At 47.9% G+C, this 26,399-nt stretch overlaps 2 protein-coding genes across 4 annotated transcripts; both read right to left on the reverse strand.

The window, feature by feature from the left end:
- Positions 1 to 4,680: 4,680 nt before the first annotated feature.
- On the reverse strand, positions 4,681 to 24,947 carry LOC125324547 (killer cell lectin-like receptor subfamily B member 1F). 3 transcript variants are annotated; one of them, XM_048300550.1, is made up of 10 exons: positions 24,419 to 24,947; positions 21,957 to 22,025; positions 13,708 to 13,806; positions 12,379 to 12,444; positions 10,038 to 10,124; positions 8,859 to 8,954; positions 7,359 to 7,418; positions 6,650 to 6,738; positions 5,926 to 6,035; positions 4,681 to 5,379 (listed from the first exon to the last, which is right to left on the reverse strand). In XM_048300550.1, exons 1-10 carry the CDS (start codon positions 24,522 to 24,524, stop codon positions 5,229 to 5,231), a joined length of 933 nt encoding a protein of 310 aa, XP_048156507.1. In that variant the 5' UTR covers positions 24,525 to 24,947; the 3' UTR covers positions 4,681 to 5,228. The 3 variants fall into 3 exon arrangements, with proteins under 3 accessions (XP_048156507.1, XP_048156505.1, XP_048156508.1); XM_048300548.1 differs by having other exon boundaries at positions 6,650 to 6,792; XM_048300551.1 differs by lacking the exons at positions 21,957 to 22,025; positions 24,419 to 24,947 and adding an exon at positions 15,217 to 15,736 and having other exon boundaries at positions 6,650 to 6,792.
- Positions 16,901 to 19,552, reverse strand: LOC125324548 (C-type lectin domain family 5 member A-like). Its single transcript, XM_048300552.1, has 3 exons — positions 19,104 to 19,552; positions 18,380 to 18,489; positions 16,901 to 17,833 (listed from the first exon to the last, which is right to left on the reverse strand). Exons 1-3 carry the CDS (start codon positions 19,497 to 19,499, stop codon positions 17,683 to 17,685), a joined length of 657 nt encoding a protein of 218 aa, XP_048156509.1. The 5' UTR covers positions 19,500 to 19,552; the 3' UTR covers positions 16,901 to 17,682.
- Positions 24,948 to 26,399: the final 1,452 nt, after the last annotated feature.

Below are 26,399 nucleotides of genomic sequence, written 5' to 3' on the forward strand. Positions count from 1 at the left end.
GGCAAGACTCCGAATCATCGCACCGAGGGTGAGGAGCCTGGAGAGCTGGAGCCAGAGTGTCCCGGCAAAAAGCTGAGTGGTGCTGGAGACCGGAGCTCGTGCAGCCGAGCGAGCCCCCGCAGGTAAGAAGCTATGGAATACGAGGCTGCCACTCGTCTCCTAGCCAGTATCCTCTCTAAGAGAGGCGAGACTGTAAAAGATCGACATCTCTATGCCCTAATTACGTGGGCCCAGGAACGAGGGTTTTTGAAATGCACTTCGCTTTTGTTTTCGACCGAAGAGTGATGGGAAGTTGGAAACAGACTGTGGTGGTTCACAATTGAGGGTGGAAAGGAAGGTAAAGAAGCTAAAGCTCTGGGATTAACTTGGAGAGCTGTGACTAATACCCTCACAGAAATGAAAGCAGAGAGGAAGGTGGTCACAGCAGCCATGGAGGCGCTGGGGGGTGGCGGCCCCGGAAAAGAAAGAGGGAGGGTCTCATGGAGCAGCAGCCAGAGGCCAGGGCGGAGTCCAGGGTTGCGCCATTCTTTGGGCTGACCGCGGGTTGACCGATGAAGGGAACTTCAGCAGCCAGCGGAGAAGGAAGTTACCCCGCAGAAGCCTGAGGGAGAGCTGGTAGCGAAGGCGGAAGTAGAACCTCCTGACTCTGGGGGTGGGGTGCAGGCAAGCAGAGGAGAAGCAAGCGGTCCCAGCTCCCGGCCGAAAACAGCATCGCTCCATCCCCCTCTGCCGGACAGCAGATCATCGTCTGACTGCAAAGCAGCCTCCACGACTTTGTCGTCCACAGAACCAGAGCCAGCCAGGGCTGCCGGGGGTCAGCCCCAAGAGGAGGAGAAGCACCGAGAGATGATGCATGGATTAATGAAGAAGCTTGCTGAATTGTCTATGCGTCAGGATGCGCTGGAGTCTAAGGCTTGCGAAACCACACCATCAGCACCGTGGCGTCCCATGGACCCACCGGTCAAGACGGCCACCAGAACTCCTGCGTTCCCATTGGGAGAACCGGGCACAGGGCCTATGGCGCTTCCCTCCCGGCAAGAGGAGGTGCAGCCATTGCCTCCATCAGCCCTGACGGCGAGGACTGATCCATTGTGAAGGAGATGGAACGGAGTTGTCTGTAATGCAAACATTGAAGGAGATTGGCAAGCCATAGATGCCCTGACCTGCTCTGTACTGATACAGGGTACAGGACACTTCAAAGTGGGAACCCCATGACTGGAAGATCTCGCAGCAAGCGAAGCAAACGGTCACCATGCACGGCCTCCGGTCTGAAGCTACACGGAGCATCCTGCAGTTTATCTTTACAGCAGATGTCCTGTGTCCTAATGATTGCATCAGCATCACACAGTTGTTGTTGACCCCTTCACAGTTCCTGCTCTGGGAGCGAGCATGGAAGCGGCTAGCACAAGAAGAAGCTAGCAAACACCAAGGTGACACACAAGACCCACTGTATGCAATCCAAGCCAACATGCTAACTGGGAATGGGGCTTATGGAGTGACAGTGACGCAGCTGACCCTGCCCACAATCATTCGTCACTTGTCACAGACTCTTGCCCACAAAGCCTTGTTGTCAGTACCTGAAAAGAAGAAGTCTCCTCCGTATGCAGCAGTCCGACAGGGGCTGTCGGAGCCATGTGGTCAGTTCATCGACCGTTTCTCAGCAGCCTTGAAGGACGCAACTGAGCTCTCTGAAGAGCTCCAGGAGCAAATGTTCCGGAGCCTTGCCTTTGAAAATGGTACCAGGCAAACTAAGACAATTCTTGCCACGCTGCCCCAGGGAGCAGGAGTAGACGAGATGCTCGTATGTGCTAGCCATGCAGAACAGTAATCTCAAACAGCTGCTTTTACTGCAACACTGCAGAATGTCCTGCAACAACAGGGACAAGTCATCGCCACAGCACTGACGGGAGGGGTGCAAAGTAAAAAGGGGGCGAGGGCTGCTGGCCCATCTCCTGGTCCCCACACGGGCAGAGCAGCCTGTTTCCAGTGCGGTGAAGAGAGGCCTGTGACCCTATTGGAGATTGGCTTAAGGGTCTGGGTATCACCGGATGGCTGTGTACCTTGGTAGTAGAAAGCTGCCGATTGCTATTTGTAGTTATAATAGGCTTAATAGTATTTGGGTGCATTTTTTCCTGTGTCAAAGCAGGGCTGTGAAAGATCATCGACCAGGCCTGGGTTGCCCAAAAAGAAAACGGGGGATGTGTAGAGGGATTCCTTATGGAACAGGGGCATATGATACCCCTGGAAAGATTGGACAACCCAGGGTTGCTGAGGAAAAGCCCCTGAACAGGCCCTTGGCTGCAGGCAGCCCTGAGAGTCCTTGGCAACGCTATACACTGGCTGGCTCCCCTGCTGATTAGAGGCTGTCTAGAGGGACTGGGCATGAATCTTTGCAAAAGTAGATAAAAGTTGGCATAGTTGAACAATAAAGGGAGAACGATGCTTAATCGTATTGGTGTACGTGTCGTTTATCCAGCCAGCTCTCCAAACTCGGTCCCTAACATGTATCCTAAGTACCACAGCTGGCTTGAGACACAGTTGGAATACAGGTATGTGAAAATAGGATGAGCTCTGAGGATCAGATCTTGGACGTGTCCCTGTCACAGGTTCTCCTTGATAAAGGTCACTAATGGAGCCAGTCCTGTGTCCAGGATGTGCCCCTGTGGGGCTGGTGCTGCCAGCCTGGCCTGTCCCAGGGAGTGTCACCCATTGCCCAACTGCAGCAAGAATTAAACCAGCCTGGAATCCTCTGGAGCATCGAGCACAGAAGCAGCGAGAGGTCAGGTTGGGATTGCTTAGGGATTGCCCAGCCTTGGCATCAGGGTGAGACCCCGACCACACCAGAGTGAGGAGGAAATGTTTCACCCTTCCCTTGCAGTAGAGATGCCAGAGGTAATCCAAGAATCACAAGCTGTAAAGGGAAAGTTTATTGTAAAACTTAGATCACAAGATCAGAGAACCATAAACAAGAACAACACAGAGGCAGAGGAAACAAAGCACTTTCAATCAAACTTCTGCCCTTGGCAGGGATTTCCTTGCAAGCAGTAGTTGCTCCTGAGACTTCCTATGGCTTTCTGGGTTTGATGGGGTTTGTGCAGTTCCACACTGGCCCCAGGATGGCTTCTCCTTCCCGTCCCTCTGGTGCACAGCTGCTGCCTCTGCTGCCTGCTGAAGGCTCCAACCTAGGGCCAGTGGCTCCCAGGGAAGAGGCTTTTTCCTGGCCCTGCCTTCAGGAGAGCCCACATGATCCAAGGGGGCACATTCCAGCAGCTGGAATATGAAAGAAGGGCAGAAGTCTGTAACACAACACAGAATGCTCTCCCATCCTCTCCAGTAAAATGAGTCCAAAGAGCCCTTCTAGCTCAGCTTCCTTCTGGAATAACAGTACAGATTCTGGGGTCTGACATTGACATTGTCCTGCTACAGCTCCATGTTCTAGCTCTGTTCTTTGGGGATTGAAAGTCAGGGAAAGAACTGCAAATGTTTCCAAAGCATCTTGATGAGAGCAGTCATTGGGGAGGATGGCTGGTGTGAGGGACATCAAAATGTGCTTTCAAGTCAGAAAGAGACAGTTTATCCTGTAGGATTCCAATTTCCCTTCCAATGGCCATGACATACTGTGTATAGATTTTTTGATTAAGCAGTTTTTTCCCAGTGATAAACCAGGCCATCAGTGCCACTTCACCCAGGGCTTCACAGAGCTTTCTTCATCCTGCAGCTGAAGGAGAGAGCCATGAATGGCACCATTTTAAGGAGGAATGATTCTGCTTCAAAGGAGACAGTAAGAAGGAAAATCCTTGGAGTCACACAAGGACCAGGGTACAAGAGCTCCCCAAAGGACATGGGCAGAGCTTTGGTGACATTCCCTGTTTCCTGATCACAGCTCTGTTTTCCTGGTGCCACCTGTTTCTGGTGCTGGTGCCAAGATTTCTGAGCAGGAAATGCCCTCAGGCATCGTTCCCTCCTGTGATCAATCTCCAAGGAAAAGAGGGCAGAGCACGGTGTTGCCATTCCCTGTGGGTCACTCTCATAATTCTCACGAGCTCCTTCACAGGTCACTGTGGGTTTCATTGTCCTCTTTTCTGCCCACTTCAGCTTCTGCCGGGACTCGTTCTTCAGGCCTTGCTGGTCTCATCCTCTCGTGCCCTTTCCAAGCAGATCCTAAATCTGACACTCCTTCCCTGCCCTACACAGGACTGGGGCTGGTTTTATGCCCAGAGCTGTGCTGCTGTAGGATCCTTTCCCTTGTGCTGATTCCCATTCCCCCCACAGGCTCTGGGATCCTGTGTGCTCTTGGAACAGACAGTCAGGGGCAGGGGAAGGTTTATCCACACCCACACCTGACTTGTCCTGTCCATCCTGCCCATGAGACCTGGCAATGGTGTGGGGTTGCCCTTCCCTAAAGGATCCAACCGGAAATCTGTGCTGCCCTTCCCTTGTGGCTGCAGGTGAGGCCAGGCTGTGGCCAGGCTGGGAAGGGTCTCCTTGTGCCCAGGCAGGGCTGGGAACACAGGGCTGTGGATGGATGTGTCTGGGAGAGACAGGATCTCTTTGGGATCACCCCGTCCCCAGGCTGGACTCCTCTCCCCGGGCAGTGCCTGCCTTGAAGTGCCACCTCTGGCACAAGGCTGTCCCAAATAGCCAGAGATCTGCCAGGATGAACCACGCTTCTCACAGAGATATGATGGAACTCCATTTATTCTATTGTCAGACCCACAGTTATACCCTAATTCCCCAAGCACACATAAGCAAGCTCCATACTATTGGATTACAGCTACTGTTCACACGGCCTTTAATAGCAAGCAATTGGTTACAGATTAATATGCACACTACTAACTATCATAAGTCTTTCTTTTTCTATGGTCAGCATCCCCCTCCCCAACATCCTGTTGGCTTGCCACATCAGCATTGCTCCTCTCTTTTTTCTCTAGTCAAGGACAGTTCACTAATACAGCTTGGATTGTGCATGTATACATGTCCCTGTTCACTCAGCCATTTCTCTACAGTCCCAGATCCTCCTGTGTGCCAGTGCCAGCTCCTCCAGGGGGGATCCATCCAGGCTCAGACAGCATCGGGGAAAGGGTGGGCTGAGCTCGGCCACGTGTCTGAAGGGAGGCTGCAGGAGACCCTGGGAGCAGAGATTGGGTAGTTAAAGAGAAATGAGACACATCCCATCCACACTTCCTACAGGAAACCAGGGATAACATTCCAGCCTGGACCTCTTGTTCTTAGCTCTCCTTCTGAAGCCTGGCTGAAACTGTTGCAGCTTTTTCACACATATTTTGTGTTGTTGAGGTTCCATAACAAGGTGCAGTGAGTACTTGACCAAATCCAATGGCCGTGCAGAGATAGTCGCGATATTTTCCAGTTATATTAAACCTGAACAGGGGAAAAAAGTCAGATTTGATCACATTCCTGACATGCAGTGAAAGGCAGAGTGGCACCTGGCCTGGCTGCTAAGCTGTGTCACTGGGATCAGGAACTGCCTTGCTGGAATCTCCCTCCCACTCCTCACTTTTGTTCCCCACATCTCCACAAAAGTTTCTGGGCAATGCTTTCCCATTCAGAGACCTTCCCTGCTTTGGTCCCCTCCAGCCAATGGTGCTGACATCACCCTCTCTCTTGTCCTTGCCTCCTGGCTGCTTCCTTTCCCCAGGGAACTGCACCCAGTCAGATCCTTCCTTCCCCAGCAGAACTACAGCTGCGTCCTCTCCTGCCACCCTGATGGGACAGGCCTGTGTCCCATGGCACTGAAAGGCTCCCTTTCCTTGGCACAGGCATGTGCTGAAGCACCTGGATCTCAAGGAATCAGCTTCCCCCAAACCACAGTCCCTGATCTCCCTTGGGCTCTCTGCTCTTTGCTCTGCCTTTGGGTTTTCCCGTTCCCAGACATTGCATGGCAGGGACTTGCTGGAATGAGCTCACATGGCTGGGTCATGTTCCACGTTGTTGGGCCACTTCCACTTCTTCTCCTCTTGAGAGAATCTGAGACCCAGTAAGTAGTAATTATGTTTTGATCGTGAGAGAAGGTAATTCTGGAAAGAAATCCAGCAATGGGAATACATGAAAATGACATTTTCTTCACAAGAGGCACAGAAAGCTCAGTGCTAAACAGCCAGCACAGAGAGTGAAGCGTGCACCCAGCCACAGCACCTCTTCCCACAGCTCCAGAGGATGGATTCCTCCATTTTGGAGGCCCCCTATGAATATAACAAATGTAATGACACACCTGTGGTGCCATTGCTGGTGTAATTTGTAGTTTGACAGGTGTGACTGGATACCTGGGGACACTTTCCTGTTCTGATGGGGGTGGCAAAGCCTTTTCAGGTTTTGTCAGAGTCATGGCTCTCACAAAGAAGTGTCTGTTCAACCTCCCTGGCCTGTGTGCTAAATCCCTGTAAAACCCCAGCCAGCCGGGCAGGGAGTTTGCTCCTTCCCATGGGATCAGGCCTGGGCACAGAAGCTTCCAGGGGCAGGACTCCAAGCCCCAGGAGGCCTCTCCCTGAGCAGGCCTTTGTTCCCATTGCCAGGACTGGGGTGTCCATGGCTGGCAGCAGGTCCCAGAGCCCAAGGACATGTGGCAGGAGCTGGCACAAGTGTCACTGCTCAGCCCTCAGCCAGGCAGCTGCCCCAGGGATTTGGGTCTCACCAGCTCTTCCGTGCTGTCAATGATCACCAGCTCTGAGCCCAGGGCAGCGCATTCATCCCTGGAGGCATTCCAGTCCTTCAGTTTCATTTCTGGAGAAAAGAAGTAGCATTTCCTCCCATGTTTTTTCCATTTTGGGGGGCAGCCTGCATGAGGGAAGAACAGGTGTGGAAAATCCACGTTCACACTGCCCAGAGGATGCCACAACAAAAAAGAGGTCAGAGAGGCAGTCAAAGCCACAGAAGTGCCTGAGTGCCCCTGCTGAGAATTGTCACCAGAGCTCCAGGGATTCCCCCACAGGCTCTGGAGGTGATACCAGCCCAGAATCACCAGGCAGGAGCCAGCCAGACAGAGCAGCACAGCAAACACGACCCAGCCTTTCTCATCTTTGCTCAGCATCTCCTAAACAGCAAAATGGAATTGCACTGAGGTCAAAGGCTGGGAATGGAGGGCCTTGGAAAAGCAGCACAGGCACATTGTCCATCCTGCTCCCTGCAGTGCCGGGGTACCAGAGGGATTGTTCTTCCTGTGCCTTCCCCTGAGCTCATCCTGGGAGTGTCCAGGGTAAGGTTTGTATTCCTGAGATAGCAGAGGCTTTCTTTCTTTGCTTCCCTTCTGAACAAAATCCAGACACAGCCCCGTTCCTGTTCCCCTTAACCATCAATCCCACAGGATTCTGGAAAGCCCCTTTGGAATGATGAGGATCACCTACCTAGTGCCTTCTCAGGGATGGTTATTGTTGAGTCCTCTTGGCTGCCTGCAGTTGCACCATCTGGAAATAAGAAAGCAATTTCTGCTTGCAAGGAATGACCACTGTGCCACACACTGTCAGAGCTCTGCTGGACCTCTCTGACCCCCCATCACCCAATACAGAATGCAAACTCTGCCTCTTTGCTCATGATTCTGCTATAAAAATCCTAAAATGGTCAGGTCAGGTTGCACTGAGTAAAAGGCAATGCTTTTGTTCATTTAAACAAGTTATATCCTAATACCAGTGGATTTGGCATAAGAAGACAACATGGACAATTCATACTAAACTAAAACTTAGAAGAAACTCCTCAAAATGGCAACAGTTTTTATTTGGAGCACAAGTGAAATCTGTGTGCTCTTAAGTTTAGAAGCCCCCTTGATTTAGTTTCTCCAGTTTGATCTAGATGGCAAGTTTCTTAGTAGATTTTTTCAGGTCACTGAGGTGGTACTGAACCCACAAAGGAGCTATAACCAAAGCCAGGCCTGGATCCAAGTCTAAGAACTCCTCTTTCAATGTTAGACTTAAAGCTGCACTGAATGCTAATTACACCTTGTTACTTTGTGCTGGTTTAGAATTTGGCCCATCCTTTGGTGTTTGACATTTTATAAGTATCAGAGCTCTGTCAGATATCTGTCCTTAAGTCTTTGTCTTGAAAAAGAAGAGCAAATTGGCTCCCCCAGCCCAATGTTTTAAGTTCCATGGATCAAAGGCTTTGCCTTGTCTTCCCCATGTGCATCTCTGAGCAGTAGCAAACTCTGGGACCTGAGAGTGCCTGACTGTGGAAGCTTCTCAAGCTTTCTCAGCTATCAAAGGATGGAAAGAAGAAACATCTGAAATTTAAAAATGATTCCTTGAAAACAATCAAAGGAAGTAGCAAATGGGTATTTTCCTTTCTGGTAGTGATAAGAGGGCTTTTTTCTACAAAATATCATTTATCAGTTTATGTAGCTTAAAAATTGTTACGAACTCAGTGCAGAGACTGAGCACAAGGTTTTTATTTAAATAAGCTGCAAATAAATGCCTTTTAATTCTGAATTCAGTGCTTCTTTCAAATGATCTTTAATTCATAATTTTTTTAAGATTTTTGATGTCACATCTTGGTGTCATAAGACAACATCATCACCTTGAAATATTCTCAAGGATTGCAATCATATAACCAATAGGCATTATTTGATCTTTACTGGTTTCTTCAAAACATTTGTACAATAAATTCCTTAGTGTTTGAACCTTGTCAGTTTCCAATTTTGTTGTGGCTTTTTTTTCTGCTGGAATTTTGAACTTTCAAACCATTTCGCTTTTTTACAGATTTCCTCCTACAGCCATGGTTGGCTAAATACTGCTGTCTTTGGCCTTCACAGCAGACTTCTGTTCCTCCTGGCTTTGGATGTCATGGCCTGGACCTCAGTCAGTGGGAGAGAATCACAAATTAACTGCTGGTGTTACAGTTTTAGCAGGACTTACAGAGGAGTGTCCAACACAGTGTTAGGGCCAGCACAGCCACAACCAGGACAGCAGCCAGCACAGCAAGGAGTCTTCTGGAACAACGACAGCTTTTACCTACAGAGGGACAGAAAAATAAAGATGTGGGGAGCAGCTGGAAAAAAGAACCCTTTCCTGTGCATTCCAGGATGCCTTTCCAGGCTCACACTGGGCATCTGGGGCCTTCCAGGTTTCCATGCTGGAGCCAGGCTGAATGTCCTGGTGCTTCCCTGCTAGCTCTGGACCCCTGTGCTCAGGGAACTGAAAAGATCCCAACCTGCCATGGGTTTGGGCAGAGGTGAAAAGGTAGAGAGTCATCATTCAGGAAGGGGGATTGGTCCATTCTGTTCCAGGAAGTGCAGAAGGTGCTTAATATGCAAAAATTTCAGCTGGAATAGTTCAGCCTAAACAAGACAAGTCCTTGACTTTCCAGGTTTGTAATTCCCACAGGATTAATGCTTTCCTAGAGCAGGAGGTGGCAGCTCTGTGGACATTATGCTGGCAATAATTGTGGGGGGACACATCCTATCTCTCAGCAGCGATTCCCAGTTGAAGATGCCAGCTTTATTTGGCTTTGGTGCCGATGGCAGATTGAATCTCCCAGGAGCAGCCCCGTCCTCAGCCTGATGTGCTGGTCAGCACCAGGCTCAGGGGGAGCCAGCACTGCCCTGGCAGCTCAGAGGGCAAAGCCCGTCCTGGGGACATCAAACAGCCTCAGCAGCCCCTGGGAGAGGGGATCATCCTGCTGGGCTCAGCGTTGTGTGGGATCTCCTGGAGCCCTGGGGGCAGCTCTGGGCCTGTTGGGATTGGGCCCCAGCTGGCAAATAATCCCCATAAAGCCACTGGCTCTCTGCCCCCTCCATGGGATGGGGAGAGGAGAAGGGAGATGGGGAAGGGTGAAAGTAGGAAAACTCCTGGGCTGGGATAAACATTGTCAGTTTTCAATTAGGTTTTGGCTTTTTTTTTCTTTTGGAATTTTAAACTTTCAAACCACTCAACTCTCTTACACATTTCTGCTTATAGTCATGGTTGGCTAAAACCTGCTGCCCTTTGCCTTCAAACCAGACTTCTGTTCCTCCTGGCCTTGGATGTCCTGACCTGGACGTCAGTCAGTGGGAAAGAGTCACAAATTAATTACTGTTATTATTTCATAGCACTTACCTGGGAGTATCTGACACACAACAGTGAGCAGGAGCAGGATTATCTCAGTAACCAGGACAGCAACTCGTGTTCTGGAACATCTTTTTCCTAGAGAGAGACAGAAAAAAGTAAACATTAGGGGAACAGCTGGAAAAAGTCCCTTTCCCCTGCATTCCAGGATGCCTTTTCAGGCTCACACTGGGACTCTGGAGCCTTCCAGATCTGCAGGCTGGAGCCAGGCTGAATGTCCTGGTGCTTCCCCACTGGCTCTGGACCCCTGTGCTCAGGGACCTGATCCCAACCTGCCATGGGTTTGAGGAGAGGTGAAAAGCAGGAGAGTCCGCCTAGCCCTGGATTGCACAAGGACACACAGAGGGTGGGTGGGTAAGAGAAGGAGCTGCCTGAAGGAGAGGGGGCTCAGTAAAGAGGAGCTCAAAAGGGCTGCTCAGAGGCAATGGGATCCAGGCAGGATGGTTGGCTCTGCAGGAAACATTCAGCAGAGAAGGTCATGGTAGAGAAGCTGAATTAATCCCTTGTGTCAGGATTGACTGAGTAAGAACTGGGCAGATCTTTCAGTTCAGGGCAGTTCCTTGTGAGGAGCCGCAAGAACTGGAAGATATATGGCCTAAATATAACATGGATATACTAACAAATCCCAAGGGATATCTGCTGGGAGATAGCTGGATTGCTAAGGCTGTTTTTTAATCTCGCTCTTAGAGCTCTCTTTCCACCCAGGCACTAGGAGGTAACAGATCTAACATGAATTCAAAGTTAAGAAAATAAAAAGAAAGTTCTAGTGGATCTCTGGGCACGTCAGCTCTTCTGTCCTGAGCACACATCCACAGAACAGTTTAGGTTTGAATTGACCTTTTCACATCCCCGAGTCCAAAACCCTCCTCAGGTGTTGACCAGAGCAGGGTGTCCAGGACCATGCACAGGCAGGCTTTGAATAGCTCTGGGATGGTGACTCTACAGACCCTGACATGAGGAATTCCCTAAGTGAAATCTCAGGAAATCCCTGAGGGAAATGTGGGAGTATTACATGTGAAACTATGACAAGAAGGTATCATCAATGCCCTCTCTCTTCTTCCTCATCTCCTGCTATTCCCTTTTCACTGCTGGTCCCTGATTGTCTCATTCAGTTCACATCCATACACAAATGGGGAAAATGGTTAAAATCTGGAAGCCTGAAAACTGCAGATCATGCTAAATGTGGAGGTGTAACATAGTTATGTAGGAAATACAAGCCAGCAGGGAAGGATGTATGTAGACAAGTGTAAAGTTGAAAGATGTGGGTACAAAGTAAGACATAGGATGTTCCATGTTTATGAAACACTCAAAGCCATCCTGATGTCCAGCACTGAGCCCCCTTGGTTCTATCTCCACACAGAGATAAGGTTTTCTGTCAGTTTAAGTGCGATCTGCTGGCTTATGGAATTAATGTCAGTACTTTGTGAACACTGCATTGGACCCACTGTCAAAGTAAAAAGAGCAAATTAGAAGAAGAATAGAGATGGCAAAAGGATGCCATGACAAAAGAGAGGTCAGAGAGGCAGTCACAGCCACAGAAATGCCTGTGTGCCCCTGCTGAGAATTGTCACGGGGGCTCCAGGGATCCCCCACAGGCTCTGGAGCTGATACCAGTCCAGAATCACCAGGCAGGAGGCAGACAGGGAGCAGCACAGCAAACACGACCAAGCCTTTCCCATCTTTGCTCAGGGCACACAGAGAAATGCTCAGGGCACAAAAACAGCTCTCAGATTCCTGAAGTCTGATTTGCCTGATGCAGAATCGGCCAGGCTACAGAAAGCACCAACATTTGTATGCATTGCAGGGCAGTGGGAGGAGCAGAGAGGGGCAGATGGAAAGAGGGATGAGATTCAGGGAGACAGGGCCTGCAGGAGAAAAGTTGGTTGGGGATCCAGCAGCTCCTAAGGAGCAGCATGGAATTGCACTGAGGTGAAAGGCTGGGAATGGAGGGGCATTGGGAAAGCAGCACAGGCACATTGTCCATCCTGCTCCCTGCAGTGCTGGGGTGCCAGAGGGATTGTTTCTCCTGTCCCTTCCCCAGCCTCAGACTGCTCTGCTCTGGCAGCAGAGGGGCATCAGTTCTTCCCTGTGGAACAGGAATGCAGAGCTGAGCCAGCACTGGTTCCAAAGGAGGTGCAAATGCAAACCTTCCATGGGCTACAGAGCTCATCCTGGGAGTGTCCAGGGTAAGGTTTGTATTCCTGACATGGCAGAGGGGTTGTTTGTTTTCCTTCTGAACAAAATCCTGACATGGCCCCTTTTCTGTCCCCCTTAACAGTCAGTTCCACAGGCTTCTGGAAACCTCCTTTTGCAATGACAGAGGATTGCCTACCTGGTGCCCCTTCGTGGCTGGGTGGTATTTTTGTTGAATTTTGTTGGCTGCCTGCAGTTGCACCATCTGGAAATAAGAATACGGTTTTTGCTTGCAAGGAATGACCACTGTGCCACACACTGTCAGAGCTCTGCTGGACCTCTCTGACCCCCCATCACCCAACACAGAATGCAAACTCTGCCTCTTTGTTCATCCATTGCAAACAACCCTCAAAGCTGCAGCACACACCAAGGAGTCGCTTTCCAAAGGGCCAAACTCTGGAACTGACCCAGAACTGCTCCAACCCTTCTCAGAGCAGAGGTGAATGTGAGGCACAGCACACACAGAACCACAGCAGTGAGAGACAAGTGACATCAACTCCAGATTTTGTGCTCTATTAAATGCAGCTAATTTCACCTCCTTAGGTTGTCTTGGTTTATTATTTGTTTTTTAATTTGTCTTTTCTCTGGTATTTCGCATTTTATACACATCAGAGCACCATCAGATATGTTCCCTATACTCTTTGCCTTGAAAAACAAAAAGCAATTACCTCACCTAAGCTTATGTTTTATGCCAAATGCATTAAAGGTTTTGGCATTTTTTCACCATGGGTAGCTCTGAGTAGTTGGGAAAGTCTGGGATTTGAGCATGACTGGTTGTGGAAACCTTTCAGACTTACTCAATTCTCAAAATATGGAAAGAGACAACAACATCTGAAATTTAAATTGATTCCTTGCAAACTTTCAAAGGAAGTACCTCATGGCTCTAATGATTTTTTTTCCTGGAGATAAGAATGTTTTCTTTCTAGAGAATACAATGTGTCTTTCTAGGTAGCTCAGAGATTGTTATGGACTCAGTGATATCTATGCAGAGACTGAGCACAAGGCTTTTATTTCAGTAAGGTAACAAAAATTCCTTTAAGGTGTAACTTTGCTATCTCTTTCAAAGGAGCTTTTATTCCTAATTATTTTAAGATTTTTGGTGTCACACCTGGATGCCATGATAGAATATCATAATCTTGAAATAGTCTCAAGGATTGCAATCATAATAAGGATAGACATTATCTGATCTTGACTTGTTTCTTCAAAACATTTGTCTAATAAATTCTGCAGCATTTGAACTTTGACAGTTTTCAACTGGGTTTTGGCTTTTTATCTGTTGGATTTTACAACTTCCAAACCACTTGGCTTTTTTACAGATTTTCTCTTACAGCTGCAGTTGGCTGAAAACTGCTGTCCTTGGCCTTCACAGCAGACTTCTGTTCCTCCTGCCTTTGTCATGGCCTGGGCATCAGTCAGTGGGAGAGAAACACAAATTACTTGCCAGTGTTACAATTTTAGCAGGACTTACTTGTGAGTGTCAGATACAGTGGTATGACCATTATGAGGATTATCACAACCAGGACAGCAAGCAGGACAGGAACTCGTGTTCTGGAGCAACGGCTTTTACCTACAGAGGGACAGAAAAATAAAGATGTGGGGAGCAGCTGGAAAAAAGCCCCTTTTCTCTGCATTCCAAGATGCCTTTTCAGGCTCCCACTGGGACTCTGGAGCCTCCCAGATTTCCATGCTGGAGCCAGGCTGAATGTCCTGGTGCTTCCCCGCTAGGTCTGGACCCCTGTGCTCAGCGACCTGAACAGATTCCAACCTGCCAAGGGTTTGAGGAGAGGTGAAAAGCAGGAGAGTCTTCCTAGCCCTGGATTGCACAAGGACACACAGAGGGTGGGTGGGCGAGAGAGGGAGCTGCCTGAAGGAGAGGGGGCTCAGTAAAGAGGAGCTCAAAAGGGCTGCTCAGAGACAATGGGATCCAGGCAGGAAACCAGTGTATTAAGCTCTTTTCTGAAAGATAGCAATAGTATCTGGGAAGATTTGTGCCTAAAATAAGGAAAGAGTTGTTAGGCATTTCCCAGAAAGACACAAACAGAGAAACATTAAAAGGGTATTAGAAACTGTACAAAAACTTGAAATTATAATGAAACAACCTTGGGATCATGTGTCATCTATTGTGGTTCCCTGTCAAGGGAGCTGTGAATTCATCTATTGATAGAGGTGATAAACCCTGGGTTTTGGGGTGTTAAAAACTGCATCCTTAAGAAAAGAGATGCATCCGGTGCTTGTGCAAAAGACAAGCACCGGATGGCAAGAACTAATTTCTGTCAGAGTGAAAGGAAGGTTAGAAAGAAAGGGAAGAAAAATGAGAATGAAATACAGAGGCACACTGTATGAAGTGTGCTATTTTTTTAGAATGTACTTTGATGCAGATATTACAAAACCAGTGCAAAAGTTAACACAATAATTCTAAATCCATTAAAGAAAGATAAATCCTAGGTTAGAATTTTGCTAAGTCTTTGATCCTAAATCAGACTAAACCTGTCCATGAAACATTTCACACCTGTGCATTAAACAAGCAGTTTGTACAGACAGAGCAGGAGGAGAAGTCCCCAGGCAATGCCTGCTGTGCTCAGGGAGCAGGAGCAGCTGTGCAGGAGACTGCTGCAAACAGCAGCAACAGCTGCAGGAATCCCAGTCTGCTGGGGGACAACAGGCCTGGGGCAGGAGCAATGGATGTTCAGCTCTGGAATAGTCTCCAAAATTGGAAAAACTACTCTTAATATCACACCACCAGAGGTGCTCCCTCACACTTGCACCTTAGCAAGAGAAAAGTAGACCTCCTCACAACTCCCCTTTGTAAATATAAACAGCCCTGTCTGGACACTCCACCTGCACATTTTCCCAGCCCCGGCCCTCACATTTCCCTCGTGTTCTTCGGGACTGTAATGCTCCAAGAAACATCTCTCACCGTATGTGGGGGAGAGTCTGGAGAATGCAAAGAAAGCTCCGTGCTCAGCAATGGACCTACCTGGGACATCAGGGACCTTCAGGATTCTGGGTCTGGTTGATTCAGGCAAGTTCAAGTCAGCATGAAGGACATTTTCTGCCATTCTTGTTCCACTCTCTTCTTTCATTCCTGTGCTCTTGTGACCCGGCTCTGGGCTGGGTAGGACTCAGAGCTCCCTCCCCTTTCTAACCTTCAGGAGGAAGTTCTCAACTCTTCCGATCATGCATAAACTTCTAATGAGAAGTCTATTTCTACTTCATCTTTTGATGGCAGAGGGTTTTACATCAGGAACATGAGGAAATGTAAGGTCATGGCCTCCGTGAGGTCGCCTGTGTTGGGAAGTGGTTCTGACATTGAAAGAGTCTTGAGTTCCCAAAGTTTCACACCCCCACACACAGACACCTCTTTGTGTTTTGAAAAGTTTTATTCCATGCAATGGAAAGGGGAGCAATTGTACAGAGGCCCAGCAGTCACTCCAGGCAGCAGAGTGGAGCTCTCTGGGGGCACCCAGGCTACATCAGGAGAGCTTCCTTGCCCTTTGATCAATCTACAATGAAAAGAGGGCAGAGCACAGTGTTGCCATTCCCTGTGGGTCACTCTCATAAGTCTCACCAGCTCCTTCACGGGTCACTGTGGGTTTTGTTGTCTGTGGATGCTGAAAGCCTGATGCTTGATGAGAAATTTTCCAGCTTTCTGCCAGCATCCATGTCAAAGTTTGCTTTCACATGCACGCTTGCTGGGAACAAGCAAGGTTTTTGTAAACTAGTATTTTTAAGGTTTTTGTAAACTAGTTTTTGTAAACTAGTATTTTTATCTTGCAGCTGCAATGTCGTTATGTTACTGCCTGGAGAAAGATTGTGTTGTAGGGTTTAACCAATCATTCTAAGAGGTGGATGGTCAAAGGACCAATAACCTTATGCCATTCCAACGAACCAGGTTATATAAACGAGTTTGGAAATTAATAAATAATTCCATTCCCTTCTTCTGGACTGATGTTGCTATGACCCAGCCCACTGCGGGGCTGGGGCAGCGAGATGCCAATCAATCCCAGCCCATCCCCTGGATCGAGTTTCCCGAAGAGGCAGACTCAGAGGGTGGGTCAATGGGTGGCTCAGAAGCCTAAGCCGCAACCCCCCTGGGCGGCACCTGGGTACAAGCCACCTCCCCCGGTTCGGGAAAGTTCTCGGTCACTCGGTTGTTCATTGGTTCTCTGTTATAGCTCCCGTCTCTCGGTTTCCCCCAGTGGCTCTTGTTAAGTTGTATCTTCGCTCTGGCTTGTAACTCATTGGTTATTTTCCCCTTTCATCGCACTTTTCAAACTCCCTATAAAACTGAGGACAAGCCTCAGGGGAGGATCCCATTGCATACCATCCCTTCCCAGCTTGTTCGGGTTTCGAAACTTCTAACAATAAACCTGTTAGGAGCCAGACCAGAACAGCCTCTCTCTTCCTCTGTCTCCGAGCTAAAGTGAGCCGATCCCATCTGTTCCTGCCATGTTCCCTCTGCAATGAAGCCAGCTAGCCAGCCCAGCCAGCAGCACCTTTCTTGATGCCAAAGTCGCTTCAGCGACGCACAGAAGTAACGCAGTTGGACTGTCTCTGACCTGGGGCTCGCCAGAGCTCGTGCATTGAGCACAAGTACTATGGTAGAGTTATGCTGCTCTTTTCGCCGTCCCCGGTACAACAGTGACAGTTGTCCTCTTTTCTGCCCACTTCAGCTTCTGCTGGGACTCTGTTCTTCAGGCCTTGCTGGTCTCTGCTGGGCTCCATCCTCTCGTGCCCTTCCCAAGCAGATCCTAAATCTGATACTCCTTCCCCACCCTACACAGGACTGGGGCTGATTTTATGCCCAGAGCTGTGCTGCTGTAGGATCTTTTCCCTTGTGCTGATTCCCATTCCCCCCACAGGCTCTGGGATCCTGTGTGCTCTTGGAACAGACAGTCAGGGGCAGGGGAAGGTTTATCCACACCCACACCTGACTTGTCCTGTCCATCCTGCCCATGAGACCTGGCAATGGTGTGGGGTTGCCCTTTCCTACAGGATCCAACCGGAAATCTGTGCTGCCCTTCCCTTGTGGCTGCAGGTGAGGCCAGGCTGTGGCCAGGCTGGGAAGGGTCTCCTTGTGCCCAGGCAGGGCTGGGAACACAGGGCTGTGGATGGATGTGTCTGGGAGAGACAGGATCTCTTTGGGATCACCCCGTCCCCAGGCTGGACTCCTCTCCCCGGGCAGTGCCTGCCTTGAAGTGCCACCTCTGGCACGAGTCTGTCCCAGATCCTCCTGTGTGCCAGTGCCAGCTCCTCCAGGGGGGATCCATCCAGGCTCAGACAGCATCGGGGAAAGGGTGGGCTGAGCTCGGCCACGTGTCTGAAGGGAGGCTGCAGGAGACCCTGGGAGCAGAGATTGGGTAGTTAAAGAGAAATGAGACACATCCCATCCACACTTCCTACAGGAAACCAGGGATAACATTCCAGCCTGGACCTCTTGTTCTTAGCTCTCCTTCTGAAGCCTGGCTGAAACTGTTGCAGCTTTTTCACACATATTTTGTGTTGTTGGGGATCCATAACAAGGTGCAGTGTGTACTTGATCAAATCCAATGGCCGTGCAGAGATAGTCGCGATATTTTCCAGTTATATTAAACCTGAACAGGGGAAAAAAGTCAGATTTGATCACATTCCTGACATGCAGTGAAAGGCAGAGTGGCACCTGTCCTGGCTGCTAAGCTGTGTCACTGGGATCAGGAACTGCCTTGCTGGAATCTCCCTCCCACTCCTCACTTTTGTTCCCCACATCTCCACAAAAGTTTCTGGGCAATGCTTTCCCATTCAGAGACCTTCCCTGCTTTGGTCCCCTCCAGCCAATGGTGCTGACATCACCCTCTCTCTTGTCCTTGCCTCCTGGCTGCTTCCTTTCCCCAGGGAACTGCACCCAGTCAGATCCTTCCTTCCCCAGCAGAACTACAGCTGCGTCCTCTCCTGCCACCCTGATGGGACAGGCCTGTGTCCCATGGCACTGAAAGGCTCCCTTTCCTTGGCACAGGCATGTGCTGAAGCACCTGGATCTCAAGGAATCAGCTTCCCCCAAACCACAGTCCCTGATCTCCCTTGGGCTCTCTGCTCTTTGCTCTGCCTTTGGGTTTTCCCGTTCCCAGACATTGCATGGCAGGGACTTGCTGGAATGAGCTCACATGGCTGGGTCATGTTCCACGTTGTTGGGCCACTTCCACTTCTTCTCCTCTTGAGAGAATCTGAGACCCAGTAAGTAGTAATTATGTTTTGATCGTGAGAGAAGGTAATTCTGGAAAGAAATCCAGCAATGGGAATACATGAAAATGACATTTTCTTCACAAGAGGCACAGAAAGCTCAGTGCTAAACAGCCAGCACAGAGAGTGAAGCGTGCACCCAGCCACAGCACCTCTTCCCACAGCTCCAGAGGATGGATTCCTCCATTTTGGAGGCCCCCTATGAATATAACAAATGTAATGACACACCTGTGGTGCCATTGCTGGTGTAATTTGTAGTTTGACAGGTGTGACTGGATACCTGGGGACACTTTCCTGTTCTGATGGGGGTGGCAAAGCCTTTTCAGGTTTTGTCAGAGTCATGGCTCTCACAAAGAAGTGTCTGTTCAACCTCCCTGGCCTGTGTGCTAAATCCCTGTAAAACCCCAGCCAGCCGGGCAGGGAGTTTGCTCCTTCCCATGGGATCAAGCCTGGGCACAGAAGCTTCCAGGGGCAGGACTCCAAGCCCCAGGAGGCCTCTCCCTGAGCAGGCCTTTGTTCCCATTGCCAGGACTGGGGTGTCCATGGCTGGCAGCAGGTCCCAGAGCCCAAGGACATGTGGCAGGAGCTGGCACAAGTGTCACTGCTCAGCCCTCAGCCAGGCAGCTGCCCCAGGGATTTGGGTCTCACCAGCTCTTCCGTGCTGTCAATGATCACCAGCTCTGAGCCCAGGGCAGCGCATTCATCCCTGGAGGCATTCCAGTCCTTCAGTTTCATTTCTGGAGAAAAGAAGTAGCATTTTCTCCCATGTTTTTTCCATTTTGGGGGGCAGCCTGCATGAGGGAAGAACAGGTGTGGAAAATCCACGTTCACACTGCCCAGAGGATGCCACAACAAAAAAGAGGTCAGAGAGGCAGTCAAAGCCACAGAAGTGCCTGAGTGCCCCTGCTGAGAATTGTCACCAGAGCTCCAGGGATTCCCCCACAGGCTCTGGAGGTGATACCAGCCCAGAATCACCAGGCAGGAGCCAGCCAGACAGAGCAGCACAGCAAACACGACCCAGCCTTTCTCATCTTTGCTCAGCATCTCCTAAACAGCAAAATGGAATTGCACTGAGGTCAAAGGCTGGGAATGGAGGGCCTTGGAAAAGCAGCACAGGCGCATTGTCCATCCTGCTCCCTGCAGTGCCGGGGTACCAGAGGGATTGTTCTTCCTGTGCCTTCCCCTGAGCTCATCCTGGGAGTGTCCAGGGTAAGGTTTGTATTCCTGAGATAGCAGAGGTTTTCTTTCTTTGCTTCCCTTCTGAACAAAATCCAGACACAGCCCCTTTCCTGTCCCCCTTAACCATCAATCCCACAGGCTTCTGGAAAGCCCCTTTGGAATGATGGAGGATCACCTACCTAGTGCCTTCTCAGGGATGGTTATTGTTGAGTCCTCTTGGCTGCCTGCAGTTGCACCATCTGGAAATAAGAAAGCAATTTCTGCTTGCAAGGAATGACCACTGTGCCACACACTGTCAGAGCTCTGCTGGACCTCTCTGACCCCCCATCACCCAACACAGAATGCAAACTCTGCCTCTTTGCTCATGATTCTGCTATAAAAATCCTAAAATGGTCAGGTCAGGTTGCACTGAGTAAAAGGCAATGCTTTTGTTCATTTAAACAAGTTATATCCTAATACCAGTGGATTTGGCATAAGAAGACAACATGGACAATTCATACTAAACTAAAACTTAGAAGAAACTCCTCAAAATGGCAACAGTTTTTATTTGGAGCACAAGTGAAATCTGTGTGCTCTTAAAAGCCCCCTTGATTTAGTTTCTCCAGTTTGATCTAGATGGCAAGTTTCTTAGTAGATTTTTTTCAGGTCACTGAGGTGGTACTGAACCCACAAAGGAGCTATAACCAAAGCCAGGCCTGGATCCAAGTCTAAGAACTCCTCTTTCAATGTTAGACTTAAAGCTGCACTGAATGCTAATTACACCTTGTTACTTTGTGCTGGTTTAGAATTTGGCCCATCCTTTGGTGTTTGACATTTTATAAGTATCAGAGCTCTGTCAGATATCTGTCCTTAAGTCTTTGTCTTGAAAAAGAAGAGCAAATTGGCTCCCCCAGCCCAATGTTTTAAGTTCCATGGATCAAAGGCTTTGCCTTGTCTTCCCCATGTGCATCTCTGAGCAGTAGCAAACTCTGGGACCTGAGAGTGCCTGGCTGTGGAAGCTTCTCAAGTTTTCTCAGCTGTCAAAGGATGGAAAGAAGAAACATCTGAAATTTAAAAATGATTCCTTGAAAACAATCAAAGGAAGTAGCAAATGGGTATTTTCTTTTCTGGTAGTGATAAGAGTGCTTTTTTCTACAAAATATCATGTATCAGTTTATGTAGCTTAAAAATTGTTACGAACTCAGTGCAGAGACTGAGCACAAGGTTTTTATTTAAATAAGCTGCAAATAAATGCCTTTTAATTCTGAATTCAGTGCTTCTTTCAAATGATCTTTAATTCATAATTATTTTAAGATTTTTGATGTCACATCTTGGTGTCATAGGACAACATCATCACCTTGAAATATTCTCAAGGATTGCAATCATATAACCAATAGGCATTATTTGATCTTTACTGGTTTCTTCAAAACATTTGTACAATAAATTCCTTAGTGTTTGAACCTTGTCAGTTTCCAATTTTGTTGTGGCTTTTTTTTCTGCTGGAATTTTGAACTTTCAAACCATTTCGCTTTTTTACAGATTTCCTCCTACAGCCATGGTTGGCTAAATACTGCTGTCTTTGGCCTTCACAGCAGACTTCTGTTCCTCCTGGCTTTGGATGTCATGGCCTGGACCTCAGTCAGTGGGAGAGAATCACAAATTAACTGCTGGTGTTACAGTTTTAGCAGGACTTACAGAGGAGTGTCCAACACAGTGTTAGGGCCAGCACAGCCACAACCAGGACAGCAGCCAGCACAGCAAGGAGTCTTCTGGAACGACAGCTTTTACCTACAGAGGGACAGAAAAATAAAGATGTGGGGAGCAGCTGGAAAAAAGAACCCTTTCCTGTGCATTCCAGGATGCCTTTCCAGGCTCACACTGGGCATCTGGGGCCTTCCAGGTTTCCATGCTGGAGCCAGGCTGAATGTCCTGGTGCTTCCCTGCTAGCTCTGGACCCCTGTGCTCAGGGAACTGAACAGATCCCAACCTGCCATGGGTTTGGGGAGAGGTGCAAAGGAGAGTACTCCTAGCAATCAGTGCCCACCCTCTGCTTCCCCATCTCCAGTGTTCATTTTTCACTGCTGCTGGGGACAGAAGGCTGGGCTCAGGGGTGTCTGGGTGTGCCCCCTGATATCCTTCTATTCCTTTGCCATGGAAACCAACAGGTGTTTAGAGGCACAGAATGCACCACCTCAGCTGCCCCTGCTCTGAGTGTGGAAAGCAGACAATTGTGTCCTCCTGCCTCCTCATAGTTTTGTGTCACTGCATGTTTGGGACATTGGGATCAGCCCCTCTCCCCACCTTGTTTAAATTCCCATCACTTTATCAGACAGTTAAACTCACGAGATGATTCGAAGTTTGTTGTATCATTTGCATCTTGGGATTTCACTTTCACTTCTGCATAGGTACAACCTGAGCCAGGGAAAAAGAATAGAGCACAGAGAGAACTGAGAATCAACTTAAACAGAACAAAAATGACTGAAACTGTGAGAAATGCTGAGCACAGGACAATAACTGGTTTATGTGACTGTGTTTAACTATGCACAAATTATATTTTTCTCCATTACAGACACTGATCTGTGCTCTGTGGTGACCAGGGACAGGACCTGAGGGAACAGCTGGAGCTGTATCAGGGAGGTTTAGGTTGGATATCAGGGAAAGCTTCTTCTCCCAGAGGGTGGTGGGGCACTGAACAGGCTCCCCAGGGAATGGTCACAGCCCCAAGGCTGCCAGAGCTCCAGGGGCATTTGGACAACACTCTCAGGGATGCACAGGTGGGTCTGTTGGGATGTCTGTGCAGGGCCAGGAGCTGGACTGGATGATCCTGTGGGTCCCTTCAAGCTCAGGATATTCTGATTCCATGTTCCATGATGATACTTTCACCGTTGGAGCACTTGTTATAGGCAGGAACAGATCTGGTTTCTCTTCAGGGCAGACAATCCCAGAGGGGACAGGGGCACACACACACATTGCCAATCTTGACAAAAGGGGAGGAAAGTGCCAAGGGTAGCCTAAGGTTGTTCATCCAGACAGGAACGGTGAGAATGACTAAAACATCAAAGCTTGAAAACTGCAGATTGTGCTAAATTTGGAGGGGTTTGAGATCTTATCACAGTTAACAAAATAACATAGAGAATAGTGAAATCTCTTCTAACATCTGCAGATAATAAATATAAAACATCAGGGAAGAAAACATACAGAAAGGAAAGAAAGGTCAGAGACTGGTAAAAAGTGGGTAGAAAGTCAAAAATAGGATGTTATGAAACGCTCAAAGTCATCATGATATACAACACTGAACTCCCTGGCTTCTATCACTGTGCAGAGCTAAGACAGAAGTCAGGGATTTGAGCTCTTTTCAGAAGACAAAGCCAATATCTGGGAAATCTTGTGCATAAATTAAGTGAACACACAGAAGAGTTGGTAGGGGTTTCCCTGAAAGGCACAAGCAGAGAAGCATAAAAATGTTATTAGAAATCTATCAAAATTTTGAATAGGAATGCATGGGTTAATTTATAAGGAAAATGGAACTTGTAATCACATGGCATCCATTGTGTTCAACTGAGCTGTGAATTCATCTGTAGAAAGGGGTGAAAAAACCCTATTTCCTGGGGTGTTAATAACTCCACCCATCTGAAAAGGCATGCAGAGGACTCGCACTTTCCACAAAAGACAAGCACCGGATGGCAAGAAATAATTTCTGTCAGAGTGAAAGGAAGGTTAGAAAGAAAGGGAAGAAAAATGAGAATGAAATACAGAGGCACACTGTATGAAGTGTGCTATTTTTTTAGAATGTACTTTGATGCAGATATTACAAAACCAGTGCAAAAGTTAACACAATAATTCTAAATCCATTAAAGAAAGATAAATCCTAGGTTAGAATTTTGCTAAGTCTTTGATCCTAAATCAGACTAAACCTGTCCATGAAACATTTCACACCTGTGCATTAAACAAGCAGTTTGTACAGACAGAGCAGGAGGAGAAGTCCCCAGGCAATGCCTGCTGTGCTCAGGGAGCAGGAGCAGCTGTGCAGGAGACTGCTGCAAACAGCAGCAACAGCTGCAGGAGTCCCAGTCTGCTGGGGGACAACAGGCCTGGGGCAGGAGCAATGGATGTTCAGCTCTGGAATAGTCTCCAAAATTGGAAAAACTACTCTTAATATCACACCACCAGAGGTGCTCCCTCACACTTGCACCTTAGCAAGAGAAAAGTAGACCTCCTCACAACTCCCCTTTGTAAATATAAACAATTTATTTGTATTTTTGTATTTTTGTATTATACAAATAATATATTTGTATTATACATATATAATACAAATATATATACATATATATACATATACATATATACATACATATATATATATGTATGTATATATATATACATATATATATATACACATATACATATATACATATACATATATACATACAAATAAAATATATTTGTATTATACAAATAATAGTTTGTATTATACATATATAATACAAATATATATACATATATATACATATACATATATACATACATATATATATATGTATGTATATATATATACATATATATATATATACATATACATATATACATATACATATATACATACAAATAAAATATATTTGTATTATACAAATAATAGTTTGTATTTTGTCCTGTCTGGACACTCCACCTACACATTTTCCCAGCCCCGGCCCTCACATTTCCCTCGTGTTCTTCGGGACTGTAATGCTCCAAGAAACATCTCTCATCGTATGTGGGGGAGAGTCTGGAGAATGCAAAGAAAGCTCCGTGCTCAGCAATGGACCTACCTGGGACATCAGGGACCTTCAGGATTCTGGGTCTGGTTGATTCAGGCAAGTTCAAGTCAGCATAAAGGACATTTTCTGCCATTCTTGTTCCACTCTCTTCTTTCATTCCTGTGCTCTTGTGACCCGGCTCTGGGCTGGGTAGGACTCAGAGCTCCCTCCCCTTTCTAACCTTCAGGAGGAAGTTCTCAACTCTTCCGGTCATGCATAAACTTCTAATGAGAAGTCTATTTCTACTTCATCTTTTGATGGCAGAGGGTTTTACATCAGGAACATGAGGAAATGTAAGGTCATGGCCTCCGTGAGGTCGCCTGTGTTGGGAAGTGGTTCTGGCATTGGAAGTGTCTTCCCTAAGTGAGTTCGCAAAGCTTCACACCCCCACACAGAGACACCCCTGTGTGTTTTGCAAAGAAAAGTTTTATTCCATGCAATGGAAAGAGGAGCAATTGTACAGAGGCCCAACAGGCATTCCAGGCAGCAGAGTGGAGCTCTCTGGGGGCACCCAGGGCACATCAGGAGACCAGCCCTGTGCGCTCCAGAAGGCCGTGCTCCCAAAAGCACCTCTGGAACAGGACATATTCCCCTGATCCATCAGGAAATACCCTCAGCACTTCTGGAACAGGACCCTGCCATGCACTGGGGCAGGCCCGTGGCGGTAGCTCTTGGGAAGCAGCACCAGGCTGCCCTGCTGTGTCCTGAGCAACGTGGGCTCTGTGCAGCTCACAGACATGGTCTGCCTCTCTGCAGAGAAATTCTGGTGGCAAATGGGGATACAGAAAGGGGGATTTGTCCAGGCTGTTTTGAGAAGCGCAAAAGGTGCTTAATATGCAAAGGCAGCAACTGGAACAGTGCAGCCTAAACAAGACAATCCCTTGGCTTTCCAGGTTTGTAATATCCCTCTGGGCAGTTGGGGTCCATTGTGTCTGCTCTCAACTCCTTGTGCACCCTCAGCCTCCTCCGTGGTGGGATGGGATGACAAGCAGAGGGCTCTGACTCTGTTTAATCTCTGCTCAGCAAGTGTGGGAGACAAAGGAGTAGAAACTCCTGCAATTAAAGGAGGCTTTGATTTACAACCCTGGAAGAGACCAGGTCTGGCTTAATTGACAGAGATTTATAGACTTTAAGCAAAAGGACTACAAACTTGTGTTCCTACCATTATAAGTAAAATTGTACACTGGGTGTTTTGGTGAAGGGTTTTAAAATATAATAGTGTGATTTTATATAGTTTAAGTTAAGAATGTAGATGGTATAAGAGAGACATCTGTGTGTACGTGACATGAGAAGTTATTGGTCAAGATGCAGCTGCATTGCAGTGAGAAGTGCCACAGGTGATAGGTCATAAATCTAAAACAAAGTGTCGTTATAAGTGTCTATTGGATTAGAAAGTTATAAATTAAGATGTAACCCTAAATCTTGTGACTAGTCGCCATTACTTGGAGGTGTTGTAAAATCTCACACCTGGACTGATGCGTTTGTTATTTTAAACAATAAATTCGTGTAATTGTATAGTCCCATCCCTTAAAGTTATTTTCCTCCGACACGTGAAAGTGCAAGAAACGGACAAGCAAGAACTAAAACATCCCTGTGTTCTCAACATTGTTCCCAGCACAAATCCAAAATGTAACCCATACCAGTTGCTACGAAGGAAATCAACTCTATCCCGAACAAAACCAGCCCAGGGCCCTACAATTTAAGAAGGATGTGAAGGTCCTTGAATGGAGGTCCAGAGGAAGGGAACAAAGCTGGTGGAAGGGCTGAAAGGAATGTCCTGTGAGGAGTGGCTGAGGATCCTGGTTTGTCCAGTTTGGAGAAAAAGAGGCTGAGGGGTGACCTCTTTTCTCTCTGGGGTCCCCAGTACAGGAAAGACATGGAACTGTCGGAGAGAGTCCAGAGGAGGCCACCAAAGTGTTGAGAGGCTGGAGCAGCTCTGCTGTGAGGAAGGGCAGAGACAATGAGATTTTTCAGCCTGGAGAAGAGAAGGCTT

Source organism: Corvus hawaiiensis, chromosome 4, assembly GCF_020740725.1.
Source record: "Corvus hawaiiensis isolate bCorHaw1 chromosome 4, bCorHaw1.pri.cur, whole genome shotgun sequence".
NCBI lineage: Eukaryota > Metazoa > Chordata > Aves > Passeriformes > Corvidae > Corvus > Corvus hawaiiensis.